Source organism: Hypanus sabinus, unplaced genomic scaffold, assembly GCF_030144855.1.
Source record: "Hypanus sabinus isolate sHypSab1 unplaced genomic scaffold, sHypSab1.hap1 scaffold_488, whole genome shotgun sequence".
NCBI classification, from domain to species: domain Eukaryota; kingdom Metazoa; phylum Chordata; class Chondrichthyes; order Myliobatiformes; family Dasyatidae; genus Hypanus; species Hypanus sabinus.
Window position 1 is genome coordinate 307,582 of NW_026781358.1, and position 21,614 is coordinate 329,195.

A 21,614-nucleotide genomic window follows, 5' to 3' on the forward strand; every position below is an offset into this window, starting at 1 on the left:
TATACAGCCGCCCACCAGATCAAACAAATAAATACAACGGGAACGGTAAAGAGCAGATCGGGAAGCGGATATTGGACAGCGGCCATGTTATTGACACGTCTAACTGAAACTTCGCAATATTATTTGGCACCTTCCCAGGGTAAAAGGTCTAGGTATGGCATAATTTCTCAGTTGTGTCCAGGAAGGATTCATGTCACTATATGAAGACAGGCGGTCCTGCGAACAGTCCATACCGGATGTAATATTAGAAAAAGGAAGCGTATCCGGTGACAAATCTCTCGGTGGGTCAGCATTTCAGAGCAATAGGGTAGATCTGCCCTCTATTTACCTTGAACAAGGTTAGGACTAGGGAGCAGGGAGTATGTTTAATTGGAAGTCTGCTTCCTGTCAGGAAATTGGGAACGTACATTGGGAAATGATGTACTCAGGGAAATGCGCAAGATATGTGTGGAGATTGTTTAGGGAACACTGACATGGGTTTCAGTGAGGGCATGTCTGTTTGTCGCAGGGAATGGATGATAGCATAAAGTAATCCTGGGTGACAATAAAGTTGGAACAACTCGTAAAGAGGAAGAAGGAAAGGTACATAAGGTTTAAGGAGGACGGATCAGGTAGGGTGATGGAGGGTCACAATGCAAACAAATGAGAATTTAACAATTGACTTAGAAAAGTTAGAAGGGGACTTGATATGTCCTTGGCGTGTTGCCGTCTGAACAACAGGAGGATGACTAGAAAGAGTGTGGGCTGATCGGAAGTAAAAGAGATAAACTTGTGTCTGGAGTCCAAGAACGCAGTGAAGCTCCTCACTGAATACATTGATGAAATTGAATACAAAGTAAAAAGGTAGATATGTTAGAACATTCCGACGCTGAGAAAGAGGATGCGCTGGAAACTTGGAAAACTCTATGAGAGATGAGTCCGCGGTGATGGAAGGGATATAGTCCAGATGATTTGGGAAGGGAAGCTGAGCGTGTGGACAGGATACTTGTCTTTTCCCTGGCCTCGGGAGTAGAACGTAGAGGGTGGCAAATGTTATTCATTTGTTGAGGCAAGATAATAGAGATACACGTTTCATTATAGGCCAGTGAGTCTTTCATCAGTAGTGGGTAAACTATTGTAGAGGATTATTGAAGATGAAATTTATGAGTACTTGGAGAAACGTAGTCTGGCTACGGAGAGCACGTGGCTCTTTGAGAGGTATGTTGTTCTATATGAGCCAGATTGAATTATTTGTAAAAGTGAAAATAAGACAAACAAAAGAATCTGAATAGTCGATATTGGTGTATTAATTCAGAGAGTCAGGGGGCATGGAATCTAGGTAATCCTGCGTTGATTCATAATTGGCTTCCTAACAGAAGGCAGATAATGTAGTGGATAGAGTGAATACTGGCTGGAAGACAGCGGGCAGCCTCGTCCCGCTAGGAGGATGGAAATTTTGGGACATTTTACAACTTTTGGACTCTGCAGTTACAGTATTCAGAGTAATAAGGCTGAGGGAAATAATCGATTTAATGTGACAACACAGCAGCAGCTGGATAATTTATGGAATTAGGGTCTTGACGTAAACAATTGCTGAGCTATTGACTTCACCAGCGCGTTATCTAAACTTCTATTTACATATTACAACGGAAATGCTAGAATGACCTCAAAACAATCTTTTCCAATGGAGACCTACAACTTAAAACCAGCATTTAAAAGTGTTGAGAGCAGCTTCTGGCACTCAGTGAAATGACCAGCTTTCCAATATCACAATTCCGAATTCCCAATTCAAGTACACACCAATTTATCCCAATAATTCTATATCGTGGTTTTATCACGCTCAAACTTTGAAACATTTAACTCTGAATCCACATGGCCTGTATGAGATCCATGTCTATCTCTGAAATTACTAATCAATGAAACATACAAAACTGCACAAACTAAAAACGCAGGGAGAGAAAAGCAAACATCCGGGCTCACTCTTGTCTTCCTTCAATGCCATCGCAGACAATTGGAGAATACACAACTTACAAAGCAAAAGGCTTCAGCACGTACTTTAAAGAACTTAGGGGAGTGAGATGTGGAGAGCTGAGGCCAGCATACATCAGCACTTCATAGAACTTCGGAAGGATATGCAGCCTTCTAAATTCCATCACTTCCGGGTAATCACTTCTCGCTAGGTGATACAATTTTTAGTCGCGTGCATAGAGAAAAAGAAGATTTATTCAATCATCCCAACACAAGGAAAAGAAACACACAACTTATATAAAGCCGTAATCTTTCTCTTTCTCTTTCAATTGAACTCACTTATGTCGAAACCTCGTGCTATATTTTAAAACTGCAATGCATTCATATTTTCAAAACATCACAGAAAATGACATGCTGTTATTTGTTCAATGGTTAACAAGCATCTGTTATTGGAATCATACAGCACTTAATAACGCCTTTCGACTCCAAGACAAAGAGACGCATAAAAGCAGCGTATCGTCCACGAGTTAATATTCAACATAATTGAAACATGACGTCCCCACACATCCGACGACTTCCAGGATCTTTGACCTCCAATTTCCGACCAAAGATAGGATTCGGATTAAATTAACCCTTTGCTGTGTAGTATCGGGAGGAATGAACCCCATTACCACCGCTGAAGATCTGTTCACTGTGCTGGGACCACTGACACAACCACACCCAACCCGCAACTATTGTCTTTACCACCTTACGTGTGGTGGGATACTCCCTTTATCATCTTACATCTGCGCTTCCATCTTCTCCTGCTATAGCCATCCATTTTACTCAGACTCCATGCTTCAGTGTGCGCAAGGACAGAGGGAGCGAACAGTATCAACGACTTCCAGATTCGTCCGTCCTGTGAAACACTAAAGTTCTAACCCAGATATACAGTCAGACAGCCAGATGTAACCTCTGCACAGAAACGGGGACTTCAGTCCTCAGTCCGTGAGGAATTATTCAAACTGCCTACTCCCATCGACCCGCACATGGACCATGGCCATCCATATCCCTTTCAACCATGTACTCATCGAATCATCTCTTAAATATTGACATCGGAATCTCAATTACCATTTGAGTTGGCAGCGCTGTGTGCACTCTGGCGACCCTCTGGGTGAAGAAGTTTCCCCACATGTTTCCCTGAAACATTTCACGTTTCACCCTTCACCCATGACCTCCAGTTGTATTCTCGCCCAAGTTCAGTGGAGACAACCCGCTTGCATTCACACTCTGTATACACCTCATAACGGTGTATACCTCTATTGAATCTCCCCTCAGTCTTCTACCCGCTCGGATTAAAGTGCTAACATGTGTAATTTTTCCTTTCAATTCAAAAAAAAAACCAGTCCCGGCAATAGCCGTGTAATATTTTTTCTATATTCTTTCAAACTTATTTACATCATCCCTGCAGGTAGTTGAGGCCAACAGCATACAATATTCCAAATTATGCCCCAGTAAAATCTTAAACAGTATCAACAGAACGTCCTACCTCGCGTACTCAGTACTTTGGCCTATGAAGTCAGAAGCTTCTTTTTCCACGACCCTGTCTTCCAGGATTTGTTTGTTCCATCGTACTCCTCGGTGCCTTATTTCTCATTGTGTCAGACCAACCCTGGCTGGTCCTGCCAAAGTACAAAATCTAACACTTGTCTGGGCTAAATCCGATCTACCATTGTTCAGCCCATCTCTCCAACTTGTCCAGATGCCGCCTGATGCCCGGTAGTTTTCCACGCTGTCGACTACACCCATAGTGTTGATTCTTCGGGAAATTTGCTGATCCAGTTAACGACATTATTATCGAGATCGTTGATATAGATTGCAAATATCAACGTACACAACAAAGATCCCTGCGGCAATCCTCTCGTCACTGGCCTCCAATCCCATCCCCAACACTGCCAATGGCTAATCCAGTTTACTACCTCATCGTTAAAGCCAAGCGACAGAACCTTCCCGAGCATCCTCCCATACAGACGTTTGCAAACTCATTGATTTAGTCCCTGTAGACGGCATCCACTGCCTTGCCGTCAACACCATTCCTAGTAACTACGTCGTAAAGCTTTGTAAGTTTGGTTAGACATGACATTCTACGCACTGGCCCATATTGACTATCGCCAATGTTCCTGATTGTCCAGATACTTCCCTTCATAGCCCATGACCAGCGTAGTCTGAACACCGAGGACAATTACTCATTACGTAGTATTTGACGAGTCCCTTTCAAACAAAACTATCGATATCGTCCTGTGGCTGTCACTAATATTTATGGCCAATTGTTGTGAAATGATATTGCAATATTATCAGGAGCATTGAGAGTAGTATGGAAAGGAAAGCGTCATAGCTTTAAATAATTAATCAACTGGACTTAAATAATGAATGATGAAACTCATATACTGAGTCAGGTTAGTAACGGAACACTGTGGGCAATTTACAGTGTGAGAGCTACGAACCAAACCCACTCGAGTCGAAAAACATGGACACCGGATAGCCCGCGCGGAGGCAGCGCTTCATACGCGCAAGAGATCAAATCGATACACACCGCGCTATCAAACAGCCGCATGCGCAACAGCCACTTCATCGTAATCGATCTGAAGGAGAGTTTCACATCCTGCCCCTGCACTTCTTCCCGCCTCCACGACACCTTTACTACTCTCCGATGTGACCCTCGCTCCATCTCTCCAAATGGATCATACTCCCTGCATCGGAACCCTGAGCTTCTCGGACTGAAGGGATTAGATGAGGGGGTAGGGAGCTCTCAGAAGGGTTAGGGAACTCCCAGATAGTTGTAGCCATTTTAAGTTCGGCAAAGTTAGATCAAATATAGTTTTAAGAGAAAAAAAAGTCAATCGAAAATATCAACTCATTTGATTAAATTCGAAAAGATTTGATTAAAGAGTGATTATAGTTAGAAAAGTGAAGAGCTCCTAAAAGGCAGATGTTTACGTCGCCATCTTGAAACTCCACCCCCTCTATTGAATCTCCCCTCAGTCTTCTACCCGCTCGGATTAAAGTGCTAACATGTGTAATTTGTAGTTGGCTATGTAGTGCCTGAGGTTTACTGTGTGGGGAGGAGATGTCACTGCTTGTGCTTGGGTTACGGTGTGTTGGCAGGAAAGGTGGCGAGTTATTTAATAGTCATGAGGACATGACTTTTATTTGGTCGGGGGAGAGTGTAAAGGGGGTTTCTTTGTTACTGTGTATGTAATCAAAATGGCTTCTTTGTTTTGTTAAAAGCAGGAATGCTTCTTTGTTGCGAGAGAGTGCTGAAACTTGTTTAAAATTTACTGATAACGAGAATTGTTTTTCTTTGTAAACCCATTGGGATTAATGTTGTTTTTACTTCTGAGTCTGTAAGCTATTGTTGACGGGCTTTTGGGGAGATCGGCGCGAGGGGTGAGAGAGAGAGGACGCGAAGCTGTAAGCTGGGCGAGGAACGGGCCCCAAGCGGGGGTCCGAGGCCAGGAAGTACTCCGAGGAGAGGAGATGAAGCTAGATGTGCTAGGTTGACCACTTTGGATTGTCCTAAGCTGCGACTCGAGGAGTTCGGAGGGGATCGAATGGTGGCCAGAAGACTTCAGTAATTGAGCTCCAACGGTTGTGCACGAAGTGGTTTGGACTTTGATTAGTTTGGCGCCTTTTCTTTATTTTTTTCTTCATATATACTGTATCGTTAATAATCAATTAGTTATAGTTACCTTTATAAATTGTACTCATTTAATCGCATATGGTGTACTGTCTGTTTTTGGGCGAGGCGGGGACATCACACAGCATCCACACCAACAGATTACCCTGTTTGGCGGGGCCGAAGGCTGCTCCCCCCTGACGGGAACGAGCTAAGCGAGCCTGAGGCGACCCAGGGGGTTATTTCTTCTCAATATGCAAGGCTGCATACTTCCCTACACGATATTCCATCTGCTTCATTTACACCCATTCCTCTAATCGCCAAAGTCCTTTCATAGCCTCTCTGCTTCATAGCCTGGCCCTCCAGCTAACTTGAGATCATCGCCAAACTTTGCAATAAAGCTATCCATTCTGTCATCCAAGTCCTGTGGAACATCACTAGTCACCGGCAGCCAACCAGAAAACGTCCCCTTTATTACTGTCCTTTGCGTCCTGCCAATCAGCCGCTGTTTTATCCATGCAATAATCTTTCCTGCAATATCATGGGCTCATATATTGTCAACCAGCCTCATGACTGACACGTTGTCAAAGGTCTTCTGAAAGTTCAGGTGCACATTATCAACCGATTTTCCTTTGTCTATCTTGCTTATTACCACGCTAATGAATTGAAGGAAATTCAACACACTTTTTCTGGCAAGATTTTCCCTTGAGGCAAACGTTCTTCAGGCCGATTTTGTCATGTGCCTCCAAGTGCCCTGAAAAACACACCCGCAACAACCGACTCCAATATCTACAAAACCTGTGAGGTCAAACTAACTGTCCTAAAATTTCCATTCTTCTCTCTCCCTTCTTGAATAGCAGAGTGGTATTTCCAAATTTGCAGTCTTCTGCAACCATACGAGACTGCACAGATTCTTAAAATATCATTACTAATACCTTCACAATCTGTTCAGCCACCTCTTCCAAAACTCTGGGATGTACACCATTTGGTCCAGGTGATCTATTTACCTTCACACCATTCTGTTTCCCAGGATCCTTCTCTCGAGTAACGGCAACTTCACTCACAATCTGACCACTGACATCTGGACTTCCAGCATCCTGCTGGTTGTTTCCACAATGAAGACATATGAAATAATTATTCAGTTCACCCGCTATCTCCTTGTTCGCTATTCCTACGCACCCCACCCTCCCCTGGCATCGTTTTCCTCTGGTCTGATGTCCACTCTTGCCTCTCTTTAACACTTTATGAATCTGAAGAAACATTTGGTGCCATTTTTAATATAATTAGCTAGCTTCATATTTCATCTTTTCTTTCTTAATTAGTTTTTTAGTTACCTTTTGACTGTTTAGAAAAGCTTCTCAATAATCTAACTTCCCACCAATTTTTGCACTGGTTTCTGCTCTCCCTTTGGCTTTTATGTTGGCATGGCCTTCTCATTCGCTGTGGTTGTATGATGTTGTCGTTCGAATAGCTCTTCCTTTTTGGAATGTATATAGCCTGAGTCTTCCGAATTGCTTCCCGTAATTACAGCTATAGATGCTTTGCCATCCTCCCTGCCAGTGTTTTTTCCCTATCAGATTTGGCCAGTTCCTCTCTCATGCCTCTGCAATTGTCCTTATTCCACGGTTATACTAATACATCTCACTTTGGCTTCTGCTTCTCAAATTTCATGGTGAATTCCGTTATATTAAGGTCACTTGTCCCTCAGGGTTCTTTTACCTTAAGTGCTGTAATTTGGTTCATTGCACCATACCAAATCCAGAAATGCTGATGCCCAGCTGCACACAACCAGGAGGTCGTTGACCAGTGGAGTGACTCAGGTAGCTGTTCAGACCCTTACTCTTGGTGATTTTTAGAAATTATCTATATGGTGAAGTGGAGGGATTGGTAGTGTTTGCTGATGACAAAGGTTGGGGGTGTTGTGCATAGCGCAGAGGGCTCTGGGTCATTAATAGGATGCAAAACTGGGCTGAGAAGTGGCAGATGGAGTGGTCAAGTGTGAAGGTTCATTTTGGTAGGTCAAACACGATGACAGAATATAGTACTGAATATAGACTCTTGGCAGTGTGGAGGATCAGAAGGATCATGGGGTCCGAGTCCATGGGAAGCTCAAAGCAGCTGTGCAGGTTGACTTTGTGGTTAAGAAGGCATACAGTGTATTGGCCTTCATCAATCATGGGATTGAGTTTAGGAGCCGAGAGGTAATGTTGCAGCTATATAGGACCCTGGTCAGACCACACGAGTACTGTGCTCAGTTCTAGTTGCCTCATTACAGGGAGGATGTAGGAACCATAGAAAGTGCCGAGGAGATTTACAAGGATGTTGCCTGGAGTGGGGAGCATGCCTTGTGAAAACAGGTTGAGGGAACTTGGCCTTTTCTCATTGGAGAGACGGAGGATGAGAGGTAACCTAATGGAGGTGTATAAGATGATGAGAGGCATTGATCATGCAGATAATCAGAGGCTTTTTCCCAGGGCATGAAATGGCTGCCACAAGATAGCACAGGTTTAAGATGCTTGGAAGTATGTACAGAGGAGATGTCAGGGGTATTTTTTTTTTTTAACGCAGTGAGTGCATAGTGCATGCTGGCAACGGTGGTGGAGGTGGATACAATAGGGTCTTTTAGGAGACTCCTGGATAGGTACATGGAGCTTGGAAAAATAGAGGGCTATGGGTAACCCTAGTAATTTCTTGGGTAGGAACATGTTCGGCACAACTTTGTGGATCAAAGGGCTTGTATTGTGCTGTAAGTTTTCAATGTTTCTACCTTAACCCTTTAGAAGCAGGAAAAATAACCCATAATGTGGAAATGAGGCATGAATAAGGGGGTTAACTACCAATATCATTCCTCCTCAGCCCAGAGATTTGAAGGATGAGGAAATTGTCAGATAGAACTGCAGTCAACTCGACTTCTTCGGTCTACAGAGAATTCAAGGGGAACATCTTCACCCACGGAGTGGTGACTGTTTGAAACCCATTACCACAGGGAGAGCGAGAGATGAACAACAGGGGAGGATTGAAACAAACTGTCATGGAATAGAATCACTGGCAGGGCACAGCTGGCCTGAGTTGACTCTCTACTGTACACTGTTATAACTTCTCTACTGTACACTAGGTGTGCTATAAATTCACTAAGTACCAGAGACAGAGTTTAAAATTGAACTGATTTATTTTTCCCAGATCCAGAATGTAAACTCTAGTCCCATTAAAGGTGAATATCCAGAAGAAACTCCTCCCAGTCACCCAGTGGCCAGTGTGAAGAACTGGATGTGGTGAGCAGCAGCAATAATTGCAGAGTTCAGCACCGATAGTCACTCTTGAAATTGCATTCAGCAATGGTGACGGACAAATCTCCAGCATGAAGCTTACTGAAACTTTCTCCCCAGTGTGAACCCAGTAGTGTGTCACAAGGTTAGGTTACTGAGTGAATCCCTTCCCACATTCACAGCAGGTGAACGGCCTGTACCCAGCCTGAACTCAATCATGCACATTTGATTGAGAAGGCTGAGAGAAACTCCTCCCAGTGTCTGAGCAGGTGAACAGCCTCTACCACTGGTGTGAACTTGCTGGTGTCTCTGTAGTCAAGATGACCATATGAATTCTTTCCCACATTCACAGCAGGTGAACAGTCTCTCGCGTGTGAACTCGCTGATGACTTAGTAGGTGGGATGACCGAGTGAATCTCCTCCCACAGACTGAGCAGGTGAACGACTTCTCCCCAGTGTGAACTCGCTGATGTCTCTGTAGGGTGGATGACTGACTGAATCTCATCCCACAGACTGAACAGTTGAACGGCTTCTTCCCAGTGTGAATTCGCTGGTGTACCAGTCGTTTGGATGACCGAGTGAATCCCTTCCCGCAGTCTGAGCAGGTGAACGGCCTCTCTCCAGTGTGAACTGACTGATGCTCCTTCAGGTTAGATGAGCAAGGGAATCCCTTTCCACAGTCTGAGCACGTGAATGGCCGCTCCCCGGTGTGAAATCGCTGGTGTGCCATTAGGGTGGATGACCGAGTGAATCTCTTCCCACAGTCTGAGCAGGTGAACAGCCTGACCCCAGTGTGAACTGACTGGTGTACCAGTAGTTCAGATGACCGAGTGAATCTCTTCCCACACTCTGAGCAGGTGAACGGCCTCTCCCCAGTGTGAACTCGCTGGTGTACCTTCAGTTGGGATGAGCAAGTGAATCCCTTCCCGCAGTCTGAGCAGGTGAACGGCCTCTCTCCAGTGTGAACTCGCTGGTGTACCAGTAGGTCCGATGACCAAGTGAATCCCTTCCCACAGTCTGAGCAGGTGAACGGCTTCTCTCCAGTGTGAACTCGCTGGTGTTCCTTCAGTTTAGATGAGTATGTGAATCCCTTCCCACAGTCTGAGCAGGTGAACGGCTTCTCTCCAGTGTGAACTTGCTGATGTTCCTTCAGTTTAGATGAGCAAGTGAATCCCTTCCCACAGTCTGAGCAGGTGAACGGCCTCTCCCCAGTGTGAACTGACTGGTGTACCAGTAGGTCAGATGACTGAGTGAATCCCTTCCCGCAGTCTGAGCAGGTGAATGGCCTCTCCCCAGTGTGAATTCGCTGATGAACCTTCAGTTTAGATGACGAAATGAATGCCTTCCCACAGTCTGAGCAAGAGAACGGCCTCTCTCCAGTGTGAATTCGCTGATGCTCCTTCAGGTTAGATGAGCAAGGGAATCCCTTTCCACAGTCTGAGCACGTGAATGGCCGCTCCCCGGTGTGAAATCGCTGGTGTGCCATTAGGGTGGATGACCGAGTGAATCCCTTCCCGCAGTCTGAGCAAGTGAACGGCCTCTCTCCAGTGTGAACTCGCTGATGCTCCTTCAGGTTAGATGAGCAAGGGAATCCCTTTCCACAGTCTGAGCAGGTGAACGGCCGCTCCCCGGTGTGAACTTGCTGGTGTACCTTCAGTTGGGATGAGCAAGTGAATCCCTTCCCGCAGTCTGAGCAGGTGAACGGCCTCTCTCCAGTGTGAACTCGCCGGTGTGCCATTAGGTCAGGTGACCGAGTGAATCCTTCCCCACAAATTCAGCAGATGACCAGCCTCTGCCCAGTGTGAACTCACTGGTGTGTCCACAGGTGGGAAGAGTGACTGAATCCCTTCTCACCCACAAAACAGATGAATGGCCTTGCCCAGTGTGAACCCGCTGATGTTCCTTCAGTTGAGATGACCGAGTGAATCCCTTCCCACAGTCTGAGAATATGAACGGACTCTCTCTTGTGTAAAATAATGGGTGAGCCGGTCGGTCAGATGAGCAAATGAATCCCTCCACACAGTCTGAGCAGGAAGGAAGGTTGAATGAATCCCTTGCTCCTCGTCTTAAATATCTGGATAGAGACAGCAAACCTGATGTGATCTGTTTGAGATTCCCGTAGACAAATTCCTTGTCATTTTTAACCTGTAAAAAGATTTACAAAATCCATCAATGGGTGAAGTACAACATTTCAGATGAGATCACCGATTTGTCAAGGAGTGATCTGGCATCACACTGTTACAGTGAAGTTCAACCCAAGTTGGAGAGAGAAATCATCATCTAACTGGGCACAGTGCTGGTATCTGGAATGACCAGCAAATTCTCTGATGCTTTTCCTGTCTCTGCAAGAATGGGGCATTTCTGCCATCTCCAATCTGTGACCTGGCTCAGTCTGACTCTCTCCATTGATATTATTCCCTGTTCCCACTGAGCTGCATGGGTGCCCGACCCCACAGTAACTGAAACACTCTCACACAAACATCTGGCAGTGCATTCCACGCACCCATCACCCTCTGTGTAAAAAAAATTACCCGACAGCCCCGCAGCATCCATTTCCAAGCACCTTAAAACTGCCCCTCATGTTAGCCATTTTAAACCTGGGAAATAGCCTCTGGCTATCCATGCAATCAATGCCCCTCATCATCTTTTCATCTGAAATACGCTCTGAACATAAACAAGGGAACCATACATTGCTTTCAGGTTTTGTTCAAAGTATACAAACGTGAGCAGCATTTTCCACTGAGGTTGGGTGCGGTGATGTAAGTGGTGAAGGTAAAAATTTAATGGGAGCGTGTGGAAATAGACTTCACTGAAATGGTTGTGTGAGACTGGAATGAGATGTCAGCACAATCGGTGAATATGAGCTCGTTTTCAGCATTTAAAAGAAGTTTGGATGGGAGCCTGGATGGTAGGGGTATGGAGAGTGATGGTCCCGGTGCAGATAGTTGCATTTGACAGCTTAAATGTTTTTTCAGCATTGACTAGATGGGCCAAATAGCCTGTTTCCGTACTGAACTTCTCCACATTTCTGTGACAGAGAAGCTGGCCAAACTTGTTTGGAAGGGAAAAGGTAGGAGTGACAACGGAGCAGCAATGGCTGGAGTGTCTGGGAGCAATTTGGGAGCTGAGTGATTGATACATCCCAAAGAAGTGAAAGCATTGGAAAGGCAGGAGGACACAACTGTGGCTGAAATGAGAAGCCAAAGCAAACAAAAAAGCAAAACAGAGGGCAATGAGTCTTGGTAGCTCCCAACAGTCTGAGGCATTTAGAGGAACAAAATATCTGGGGCCTCAATACCTCTTGAAAACCAAGGTTTCCTGCCCCAGTCACCTTTCAACTTTTATTTTGTAAGGCACGTACAAACTCTACACCCTCAAAGTTACACTTCTGAAGGCCTCCCACTTACCAAGTACTCCTTGGCCAGAAAACAGCAAAATTTGTTCCTCTAATCTGGAAATTTGTTCCTCTAAATCCCTCAGACTGTTGGGTGCAACCAAGTCCCAATAATGGCTACAATATCATAATTCCCTGTCCTCAGCTCATCTGGCTTTCCTACGATGCTTCTTGAATTGTGATAAATGCAGCTCAGCACATTCATACCATGCTTGACCATTTGATTGCTGACTCTTATCTGAGGTCTGAACAATATCTGACTGGTGTCAAGAAAACAACCTTTCCCTGATTGTCACAAGACCAAAGGAGCTGATTGTGGATTACAGAAGGAATAGAGAAAGGCTAGCCCCTATTGACATCAATGGATCTGGTGTTGAGAGGGTGAACAGCTTTAAGTTCCTGAGTACAAACATCAACAAGGATCTCAGATGGTCTGTTCATACCGGCTGTGTTGTGAAAAGCGCACAGGAGCCCCTTTTACACCTCAGATGGTTGAAGAAGTTTGTTATGGGCCCCAAATCCTAAGTGCTTTTTTACAGGGAGACAATTGAGAGCATCCTGACTGACTGCATCACTGCCTGATATGTGAACTGTACTTCCTTCAATCTCAGGAACCTGCAGAGAGTGATGCAGACAGCCCAGTGCATCTGTAGATGTGAACATCCCATGAGTCAGGGCATTTACACTGACAGGTGTTTAAAAGGGGCCCAAAGGATATTGGGGACCCAATTCATCACAACCACAAACTGTTCCTGCATAATGTGCATCGTGATTATTATGTACTGAGGTATTCATTTTAACAGCTAGCAAATCACTGGCAATAAGAACTTTGATCTCCTCTGGGTTTGTTATGAATGTACCACAGCTCTGAGGGGCCGAAGGGGCGGGAGCAGCCCCTTCCTTCCGGAGAATCGCAAGATTGCTATTAATTAGGGTCTCGGAGCCAGGAAGTGAGAGACAATGCAACGGTTTTGGCCATTGTTCTTAGAGGCACCTGTGTGACGTGCATGTCCCTGCTACGTGACAGCTACCATGGATATGGACACTCTCGGGCAATGTGGGGGTGGGGATTGCATCACCCTACTTTGATGGACATCTACAACTCTGCAAGTCAAGATAAAAGGGGACTGCAGGAGGCAGTACCCCAGCGACGCACCAGAAGGACACCCTCGCTCAAGGCTCCCGTAATAGCTGGAAGTCACTCAACGCCATGTGCGCTCCTAACTCCTTTGCCTGGGGAGCGGGTGGCTGATAATACCGAGAAGGACTTTGAACTAACAACGGGGAAACCACGTTCCCCTGATTTTACGGAGTGACTTCATAAAGACCCGGGCAAGTTTTTTTTCGTTTTTCACCGATCCCTCTAAAACATGTGAAACCCCGAAAGGCTAAAGTCTGCAGACTTCTGAGTGACTTTTATATTTGCAACAGACAATATATTATCCCCTAGACAACAGTCTAGATTATTTTTTAATGATGATTATTACTACACCCGCGCTTTAGATTGAGTATTGACAACGTGCATTATCTGAATGTTTGTATTAACCTTACTTTTGTGCCGCTTTATAAATAAAAACGTTTGAAAATAGTGACATCAGACTTCAACGGACCTCTCTATCTTTGCTGGTAAGTTATCCAGTTACGGGATACGTAACAGGTTCGACTGAGTTTGTCTGCTCTCTCACACTCTATAGCAGGCCTGTAATGGGTAATGAAGCGTTTTCTCACCAAAGCTCTTGCATATTGTCCATAAGTGGATTGTTTGCTAAATTACGGTTTAAAAAGTCGGAGTTCCAAATATCACTCCACTTCTTCCCTCTTGTAAATTCTCCAGCAACTTTTGCATCACCACAATACACACAGGGAACACCAGTTTCTAAAATGGACATAAATATTTCCCGTGAACCCTCCTGAGGAATTAAGGATATATACAAAAAAAAATATTTTGAACCTATGTAACCTCTGGCTAAAAGAATATTAGGGACTGAATAGGAATTTTTGAACTGAAGTAAACTCTGTGTTTAGTGGTTTGCTAAGACAGGCTCATTACCAGTTCTCTGTGGCATGCAGAGAGACTCACTGAGAGCTGATAATATTATGCATTGTATCTTCGTTAGCTGATAACATTATACATTGTACCCTCGTTTGAGTCAAGGAAGGAGGACTGGCTGAAAAGGACAGGAATGAACATCTGTCTGTAATTAAGTCAGGGCCTTGCAAAGGGAATAACTGATAAGGTCTGGACAGTATATCCATCTGTAATTAAAACCTTCATTTAGCGAACTCTCTTATCTACGTAATTAAGTTTTGCGCCAACAGACCTGGTGGGCATACCAGTTCAAATAACATCTTGCAAAAGTAATGTTTAGGGCTTACTATGCATAAATGTCTGGGTTCATTTATAAATACACGGCTGTAACTTGACTAAGTCAGTCCACTTGCCAGATGATGGCAGTGCTTACGTGCCTTCCCTTTGACGTGCGTCTCAAACTCCTGCAGGAGAATGCGCAATAAACCGTGGTGACGATAAGAACCTAGTCTCCCAAGTTTTATTCAGATTCAACTTTAACATTTGGCATCATGAACAGGGTCCCAATATAGGGAGTGCCAAGCAGAGAGGCTGAGTAAGTGGCTGGACCACTCTGGGGAATGTGGAGATCGACTGGGCACCCAATAGGTATTTTACCTTTCGTCGCTCTCCATTAGTTCCTTTCAAGGAATGGACCCTCGCCCAAGGTGATCACATACCTTGAAGGGATTGGGAAAGAATCTGTTGGGAGACGCTTCTAAGGGAGGCTAAATATTACTAAGTGGGCAGGAGGCAGACGTGCCAGGTAAATTAATTAAATGAGCATGAAGTGCTAGCCGGGTAAATTAATTAAATGAGCATGAAGTGCCAGCCGGGTAAATTTATTAAATGAGCATGAAGTGCCAGCCGGGTAAATTAATTAAATGAGCATGAAGTGCCAGCCGGGTAAATTTATTAAATGAGCATGAAGTGCCAGCCGGGTAAATTTATTAAATGAGCATGAAGTGCCAGCCAGGTAAATTTATTATGTGGACAGGAGGTGCCAGCCGGGTAAATTTATCAGTTTGTTAATTAAGCAGGAGGCTTTGTGCCGGGTAAATTACTTAGAGAACATGGGTCAATTGCAGTCGATTGATACGAGTGGGCCAGGAGCAGCCCGACACAATGTGTGAGAGTTTTCCAGACAAGGAAAAAGATTGCAGCGCTGAATAAGAAATTGGGGAACAAAATCTGGCCACTGGGGGGGAACCTGGGATATTACCTCATGAGAACAAGCAGTAAATTTGATATGGAATAAGAACAGTGGAAAGAAGTGGAAATTGTTGGAAAGGGAATGGAAGGATAAGGCAGATGCAGAGTGGAATGGTACGTTATTAGCAAGTTGGAGGAATAATGCATGTGACAAAGGGTAGAGGTACGTACAGCAGGAGGAACGCCAAAGGTTGGGAGACGCTAAAAGCCGAGCGTGAATGGGTGGATAGACGCAGAAAACAAGAGCAGGAAAAACAACATAAGCAAAGCGAGCCCAGCCTAGATAGGACAGAATGGCAGGAATGTCAGTCTGAAGTTCGAACTGGTAGGGAAACAAGAGATCCCGAACCCATGTCTGGCATACTGACCCTGTTTGAGGACAGTGACTGAGGTGTGGGCACCCACCATACACCCTGCCCCAACACCCAGCCAGGAGCCGAGTGCACCCGGTGCTCCCGAACCCCAATCCTCCCAGTACTCAGATACGGTGGCTGCTCGGGTAAAACAGTGGCAGCAGGGAAGGGGGAGGTCCCTATACCCTGAGATTCAGAAAGGGAATACCGATGACTATTCCGAGACGGGGAGGGAAGGATCCAATAGAACCCCAGAGTTAATGGCTCCACAAAGACATTGGCTCAATGGAAGAAGCCAGAGAGTGGTAGTGGAGGATTGCTACTCTGATTGGAGGCCTGTGAATTGTGGTGTGCCACAGGGATCAGTGCTGGGTCCATTGTTATTTGTTATTTGATACATAATTCCCTAAAAGTGGCATCACAAGCTGTAAAGAGAGCTTTTGGTACATTGGCCTTTATAAATCAAAGTATTGAGTATAAGAGTTGGAATGTAATGGTGAGGTTGTATAAGACATTGGTGAGACAGAATTTGGAGTATACAGTGCAGTTTTGGTCACCTAATTACAGGAGGTGTATTAATAAGATTGAAAGAGTGCACAGAAGGTTTGCAAGGATGTTTCCGGGACTTGAGAAACCAAGTTATTGTGAAAGGTTGAATAGGTTAGGACTTTATTCTCTGAAGCATAGGGGAATTTGGGGTGATTTGATAGAGGTGTATAAAATTATGATGGGTATAGATTGAGTGAATGCTAGCAGGCTTTTCCCACTGAGGCCAGGCGGAAAAAAAAAACTAGAGGTCATGGATTAAGGGTGAAGGAGGAAAAAGTTTAAAGGGAACATCAATGGGGGTCTTCTTCAGGCAGGGAGTTGGGGGAGTGTGGAATGAGCTGCCAGATGAAGTGGTGAATGTGGGCTCACTTTTGACATTTAAGAGAAACTTGGACAGGTACATGGATGAGAGGGGTACGGAGGGATATGGCCCAGGTGCAGGTCAGTGGGACTAGGCAGAAAAATGGTTCGGCACAGCCAAGAAGGGCTAAAAGGCCTGTTTCTGTGCTGTAATGTTCTATGGTTCTGAAGGCAATTGCACACCCAAATGCTGCCCAGTCCACCAGCTGGAGGAGGGACAGTCCTCAGTGATTCCTGTGTATGCACCCTGGAAGCTTCAAGAAATGATAATGATCATGAATCAGGTCCCAGATAGAAAAGAAAAACCAGCAGAGTTTGCTCAGTCTGTCCACAGTACTAACCAAATATTTAATGTGACTCTGCAAGATTTATTCGGACTCTGATGGGTGACACTCTTAGCTGATGAGGGGCGGAAATGGAAGGCAGAATTGTGATACCAAACCTAACAGGAGTTACAGGCAGGAAACCATAATGAGAATGAACAGACAGACCGGATTATTCAAGCCTTGGAAAGGGCTCTCTAGCAACCTGTAAACATCACTGAAGTTCTTGAATGCAAACCTAAGCCTGGGGAATCGGGAATAGACTATTGGGAGTGATTTGTGGCCTGCTACGGCACTTTCGCAGGAGACCGAGTCTTTAATGATGGGAATCTGTTCCCCAGTTTAACACCTTACTGCTCCAATGCTTACCAACTGAGATAGCCAACGTGATTAAAACAAATATATGGATTGGCCTGACAATGATCGAAATCGAATGCGGTGAGCTTTGACATATTATTGGGACCTGACATTGTGTGCTGTATCTGGGGATAAGAAATGGGTACAAACACCTACCAAGGGACAGGTGGGGACAACAACCTGTTTAGAAATTGACAATCAAAGATGCTTCCTACCGTGAGTACCACCCCTCAGGAAGAGCCCAATGTAACATTGCAAGTTGCTTGAATTCCTGTTCCGTTTACGATTGATGTGGGGGCAACCACAACCACTCTCAATCAGGAAATAGTATCAGAAAAGGGATTTCAGCTATCAGACGCGACAACCACTCTGTTTGGGTTTGAATGAATGGATTGTACGTATTCACGTACCCAGCCACTGCAGGTGGAATTCCCGGGGAACCAGTGTGAGGTTTCAGTTACAGTCACCACCAGTCAGGGGTGTAGTTTTGCAGGGAGAGACTTGCTCTGTCCATTGGAAGTTGAGATTCTATGCACGGACAAGGGTATCACCCTGGGACTATCGAACAGCTTCCCCAGTTTCTGAACTCCCAGTGGTGGCACTTAATCTGGATTCCAATGTGTTTGAACCCCTTCTGCCCCCGGCTGGCTCTCATGTGACTCTGTGCTGAGACCCTCCGGGGTGCTCAACTGAGCAAAGCCAGTGTTATGCTCCCCTCGAGGGACAGAATTTCCCAGTCACGGTGATTGGGGAGGTTAAAGGAAATGAGGGCAGTGTATTTCTGGCCGAAGTTCCAGATTTCCTTTGGTGACACACAGGACTGGTTGTTCCCCACGCCACCTTTAGGGTTTGCCTTGGGTTCAAACCAAAGACCCTAGGGTTCCTTGCCTACATTTTGATGTAACAAGCCTCCAGCAACGAGGGAGACTGGCAAAACTTGGTCGTGGGACAACTCCAATACTGGAAGGAGTCTGAGGTGAAGACGGGATATCTGGTAAGACACTCTATTAATATTGACCGAACCCTAGACATTTTACCCCGTCTCTGGGCAACCTCAGGCCATGAAGTTGGCCGCACCAACTGCCCCGTCTGGATCACGGTGATAGATTCTCCCATCCATACCTCAATACGCCCTCTACCCTGAGGCAACGTTTTGTGAGGATGGAAGCTCTTTTGTGGATCCAGCCGGGAAACAATATTCTGGCTATGCGATAGTAACGGACAGTGAAACAACTGAGCAGGCTTCTTTTGAAGCAGCTGACTCCACCCAGAAGGCTGAGCTGTTTGCTCGGACTCCTGCCTGTATCCTAGCAACAGACTAAAGTGTGAACGTTCACACAGACTCCCGTTATGCATTTGGAATTGTACATGACTTCGGGAACATGGGGATTCCTGACTTCCTCTGGCCACCCCATTAGTAATGTTACCTTTGTAAACAACTTACTCACCGCTCTACAGCTACCTCGAGATTTGACTATTATTAAATGTGCGGCCCACACCCGCCAGTCAGACTGGGTCACTAAACGCAATCCTTTAGCAGATTACACAGCGAAAATTGCTGCACAATCCTCAATAGTTGTAGTCCTCTCAGGTTCCCGTCAAGCAATCCTCCGTGACTCAAGCAGAACGGGTTTGCCAGACATGTGGGAGGTACGTATTTTTCAGGGGGACGCCTCTGAGGAGGAGTGCAAGCTGTGGTCCCAGATGGGGTGCCAGAAAGACCCCGACCTAGGATTTTGGATCACGCCAGTGGGACAGGTTTGTGTTCCTGCACAGTTCTTACCAATATTGGTTGATTATATACAGAATTGTACACACCTGGGAAAGGAGGGAATGGTTGGTAACCTGTAACCAGCACACCGGGTATGACTCCCCTGACAGGTGGACCTTTTTCGTGTCTACAAGTTGATTTTATTCAATTGCCTAGAGTACATTGCTATAGATAATGCTTAGTTATTATACATGTGTTTAGTAGATGGACTGAAGCTATTCCAACTCCCAATAATACTGTTATGACTATTGTGAAGGTATTATTACAGGAAATAATTCCCAGGTATGGCCTGCCAGAGATGCTGAGCTCTGACAAGCGCCCACACGTTGTGGTGAAAGTGAACAAAGAGGTATGTAACAAACCAGCTATCAGGCAATAATTCTACCGTACACCACCCACGGGTTGCTGCCATAGTGGAAAGAGCCAATGGCACTCTGAAGATTAAATTGCCAAAGTAACGGTGGAGACTGACCTCACTTGGTTGAAGGACCTACCGTTAGCCCTATTCCACATGAAGGTTACCCGACGGGGGAAAACAGGGTCATCACCAGCTGAAGTGATGTATGGACGGTCCATAAGGACACCCTGGGGACCACCTTGTGTCCATTGCTCCCAGAAATTCTACCAGCAAAATTCAAAATTGATACCCTTGGGGAAGAGATGGGAAATAACCAAAATTCTCCAAGCATTACATATACGACAGGCTTACAAGGAAGAGAATTTTCACTCCTCCTCACAGAGGAGTGATTATCCCACCACAGAACCGGGGAATATTGTCCTGATCAAGAACTGGGATTGAGGGAAACTCAGATCTCGGTGGAGAGGAGCATATCAGGTGTTACTGACCACTCCACGGCTGTGAAACTGAAGGGGCAATCTCGGTGGATACATCGAATAGACTACAGACATGTTACTGAAGGAACTGAGTAGAAGGACTCTCTCAGACTAAAGGAAAATGTATTTTCTGATAGTGGTGTTCATGGTTGTGTCTTTGACAGGGCTCACCCCAGCATCCGGGGGCCCTCATGTTAACACATTTCTGTGTCTCTGTCACACCGATGCCAAACAGGTAGAACTAGGGGCCTGCTGGGTTTGTGCTGAAATTCCGCAGCATGGTAAAACTATGATTCCAATGTCAGTAATCCTACTCAACCAGAGTGAGGAACTCTCAGCCTGGGCTTTCTCAAACAACACCCGGGAAAGTGAGGTGAGGAAATGTGGTATTATCAGAAATGACTGTGGCTGTCAGTGTACTGAGGGATGGTATCTCAGGCTCCCACCAAACACAACTTCCTAGACTGGGAAACATGCATCCTGGCCATACTCACAGGTGCACGGCAGCGGAGAGGAACAACTGAGCGATTCTGGATGATCACTTTTCTCTCCTATGGAGTAGCCAGGAATCCACCAATCAATTTGGCTATAGCACGAGGAGCTGGACACAATACTGCAGGGTCCCTGACAGAAACACAGGCCCAAGTAACAGAAATATCCACTGAGATGATTGCAATCTGGCAAACAGTCCTACAGAATTATATGGCTTTAGATTTTATCCTCACTGAGAAAGGTGGAACCTGTGGTAATATTGACACAGAATGCTGCACCTATATCCCTGATGAGTCTACTAACGTTACATCCCTCTCTGAGCACACTGCCAAGGAGATTGACAGCATGAAGAAAGTAGGGCAGGATTTAAACGGGTTCACTGAAGGTTCGAAATGGTGGCCTTTGAAGGCCTGTTAGTTAATATGTGGGGCGTGATATTGCATTATGGCCTAATAGTTGTGCATATCATTGTTATAATTACTGTTGAACGCTGTTTTTACTCACTGATAAGTCAATGCTGTACTCAGTTGCTTTTTCTGTAAAAAACTACTGCTTTGTTGATCATTTAATGATCAAAAGGAGGGAGTGATAAAGTATGCAAAAGGGTTAACACTTGGTTAAACAATAGCAGCCTGTTTTTCTGAAAGAGACTGCTGATGAGCACCAGATGCTCTAAGCCATGCTGAGCCCTATTTCTTCTTGAGGTAAGCTAGCTCGGGTTCCAGGATGCTCATCTCCTTGTGCACTCACATGTAGAGATAGGACAGCTTCAGTCTGTTCTGTGTGTGTAAGCCATTATGACTATTTTGTAATTTGTCTTTAGGGGCTGTCATGTAGTAAATAACTTTGGCTCCAGCCTGTCTTATGTGGTGGGTATCTGGCAGATATATCTGTGGTGTAAGGGGAATTGTTAGTCAGTTAGTGGATTGGGCGGGAACAGTCATAGACTCTTCCTGTTTGAGTGACTAACTGAATAAGCCCCGGGTGCTTCGAATAAAGAGTTTGTGCTCATACGGTCTCTGAGTGACTTTAT

General features: G+C 45.3%; 1 protein-coding gene and 1 long non-coding RNA gene across 2 annotated transcripts in view; both read right to left on the reverse strand.

Annotated features, from left to right (window-relative positions):
* The window catches only part of LOC132389168 (uncharacterized), a 58,835-nt gene that overhangs the window by 33,268 nt on the left and 3,953 nt on the right, over positions 1 to 21,614 (reverse strand). The window lies entirely within an intron of this gene.
* LOC132389170 (zinc finger protein 229-like) lies at positions 8,753 to 20,748 on the reverse strand. The gene is made up of 2 exons (XM_059961625.1): positions 20,584 to 20,748; positions 8,753 to 11,013 (listed from the first exon to the last, which is right to left on the reverse strand). Exon 2 carries the CDS (start codon positions 10,604 to 10,606, stop codon positions 9,215 to 9,217), a length of 1,392 nt encoding a protein of 463 aa, XP_059817608.1. The 5' UTR covers positions 10,607 to 11,013; positions 20,584 to 20,748; the 3' UTR covers positions 8,753 to 9,214.

Coding starts and splice junctions, on each gene's coding strand:
- LOC132389170 (XM_059961625.1), bottom strand. CDS start 10,606: ATGGCACACCGGCGAGTTCACACTGGAGAGAGGCCGTTCACCTGCTCA.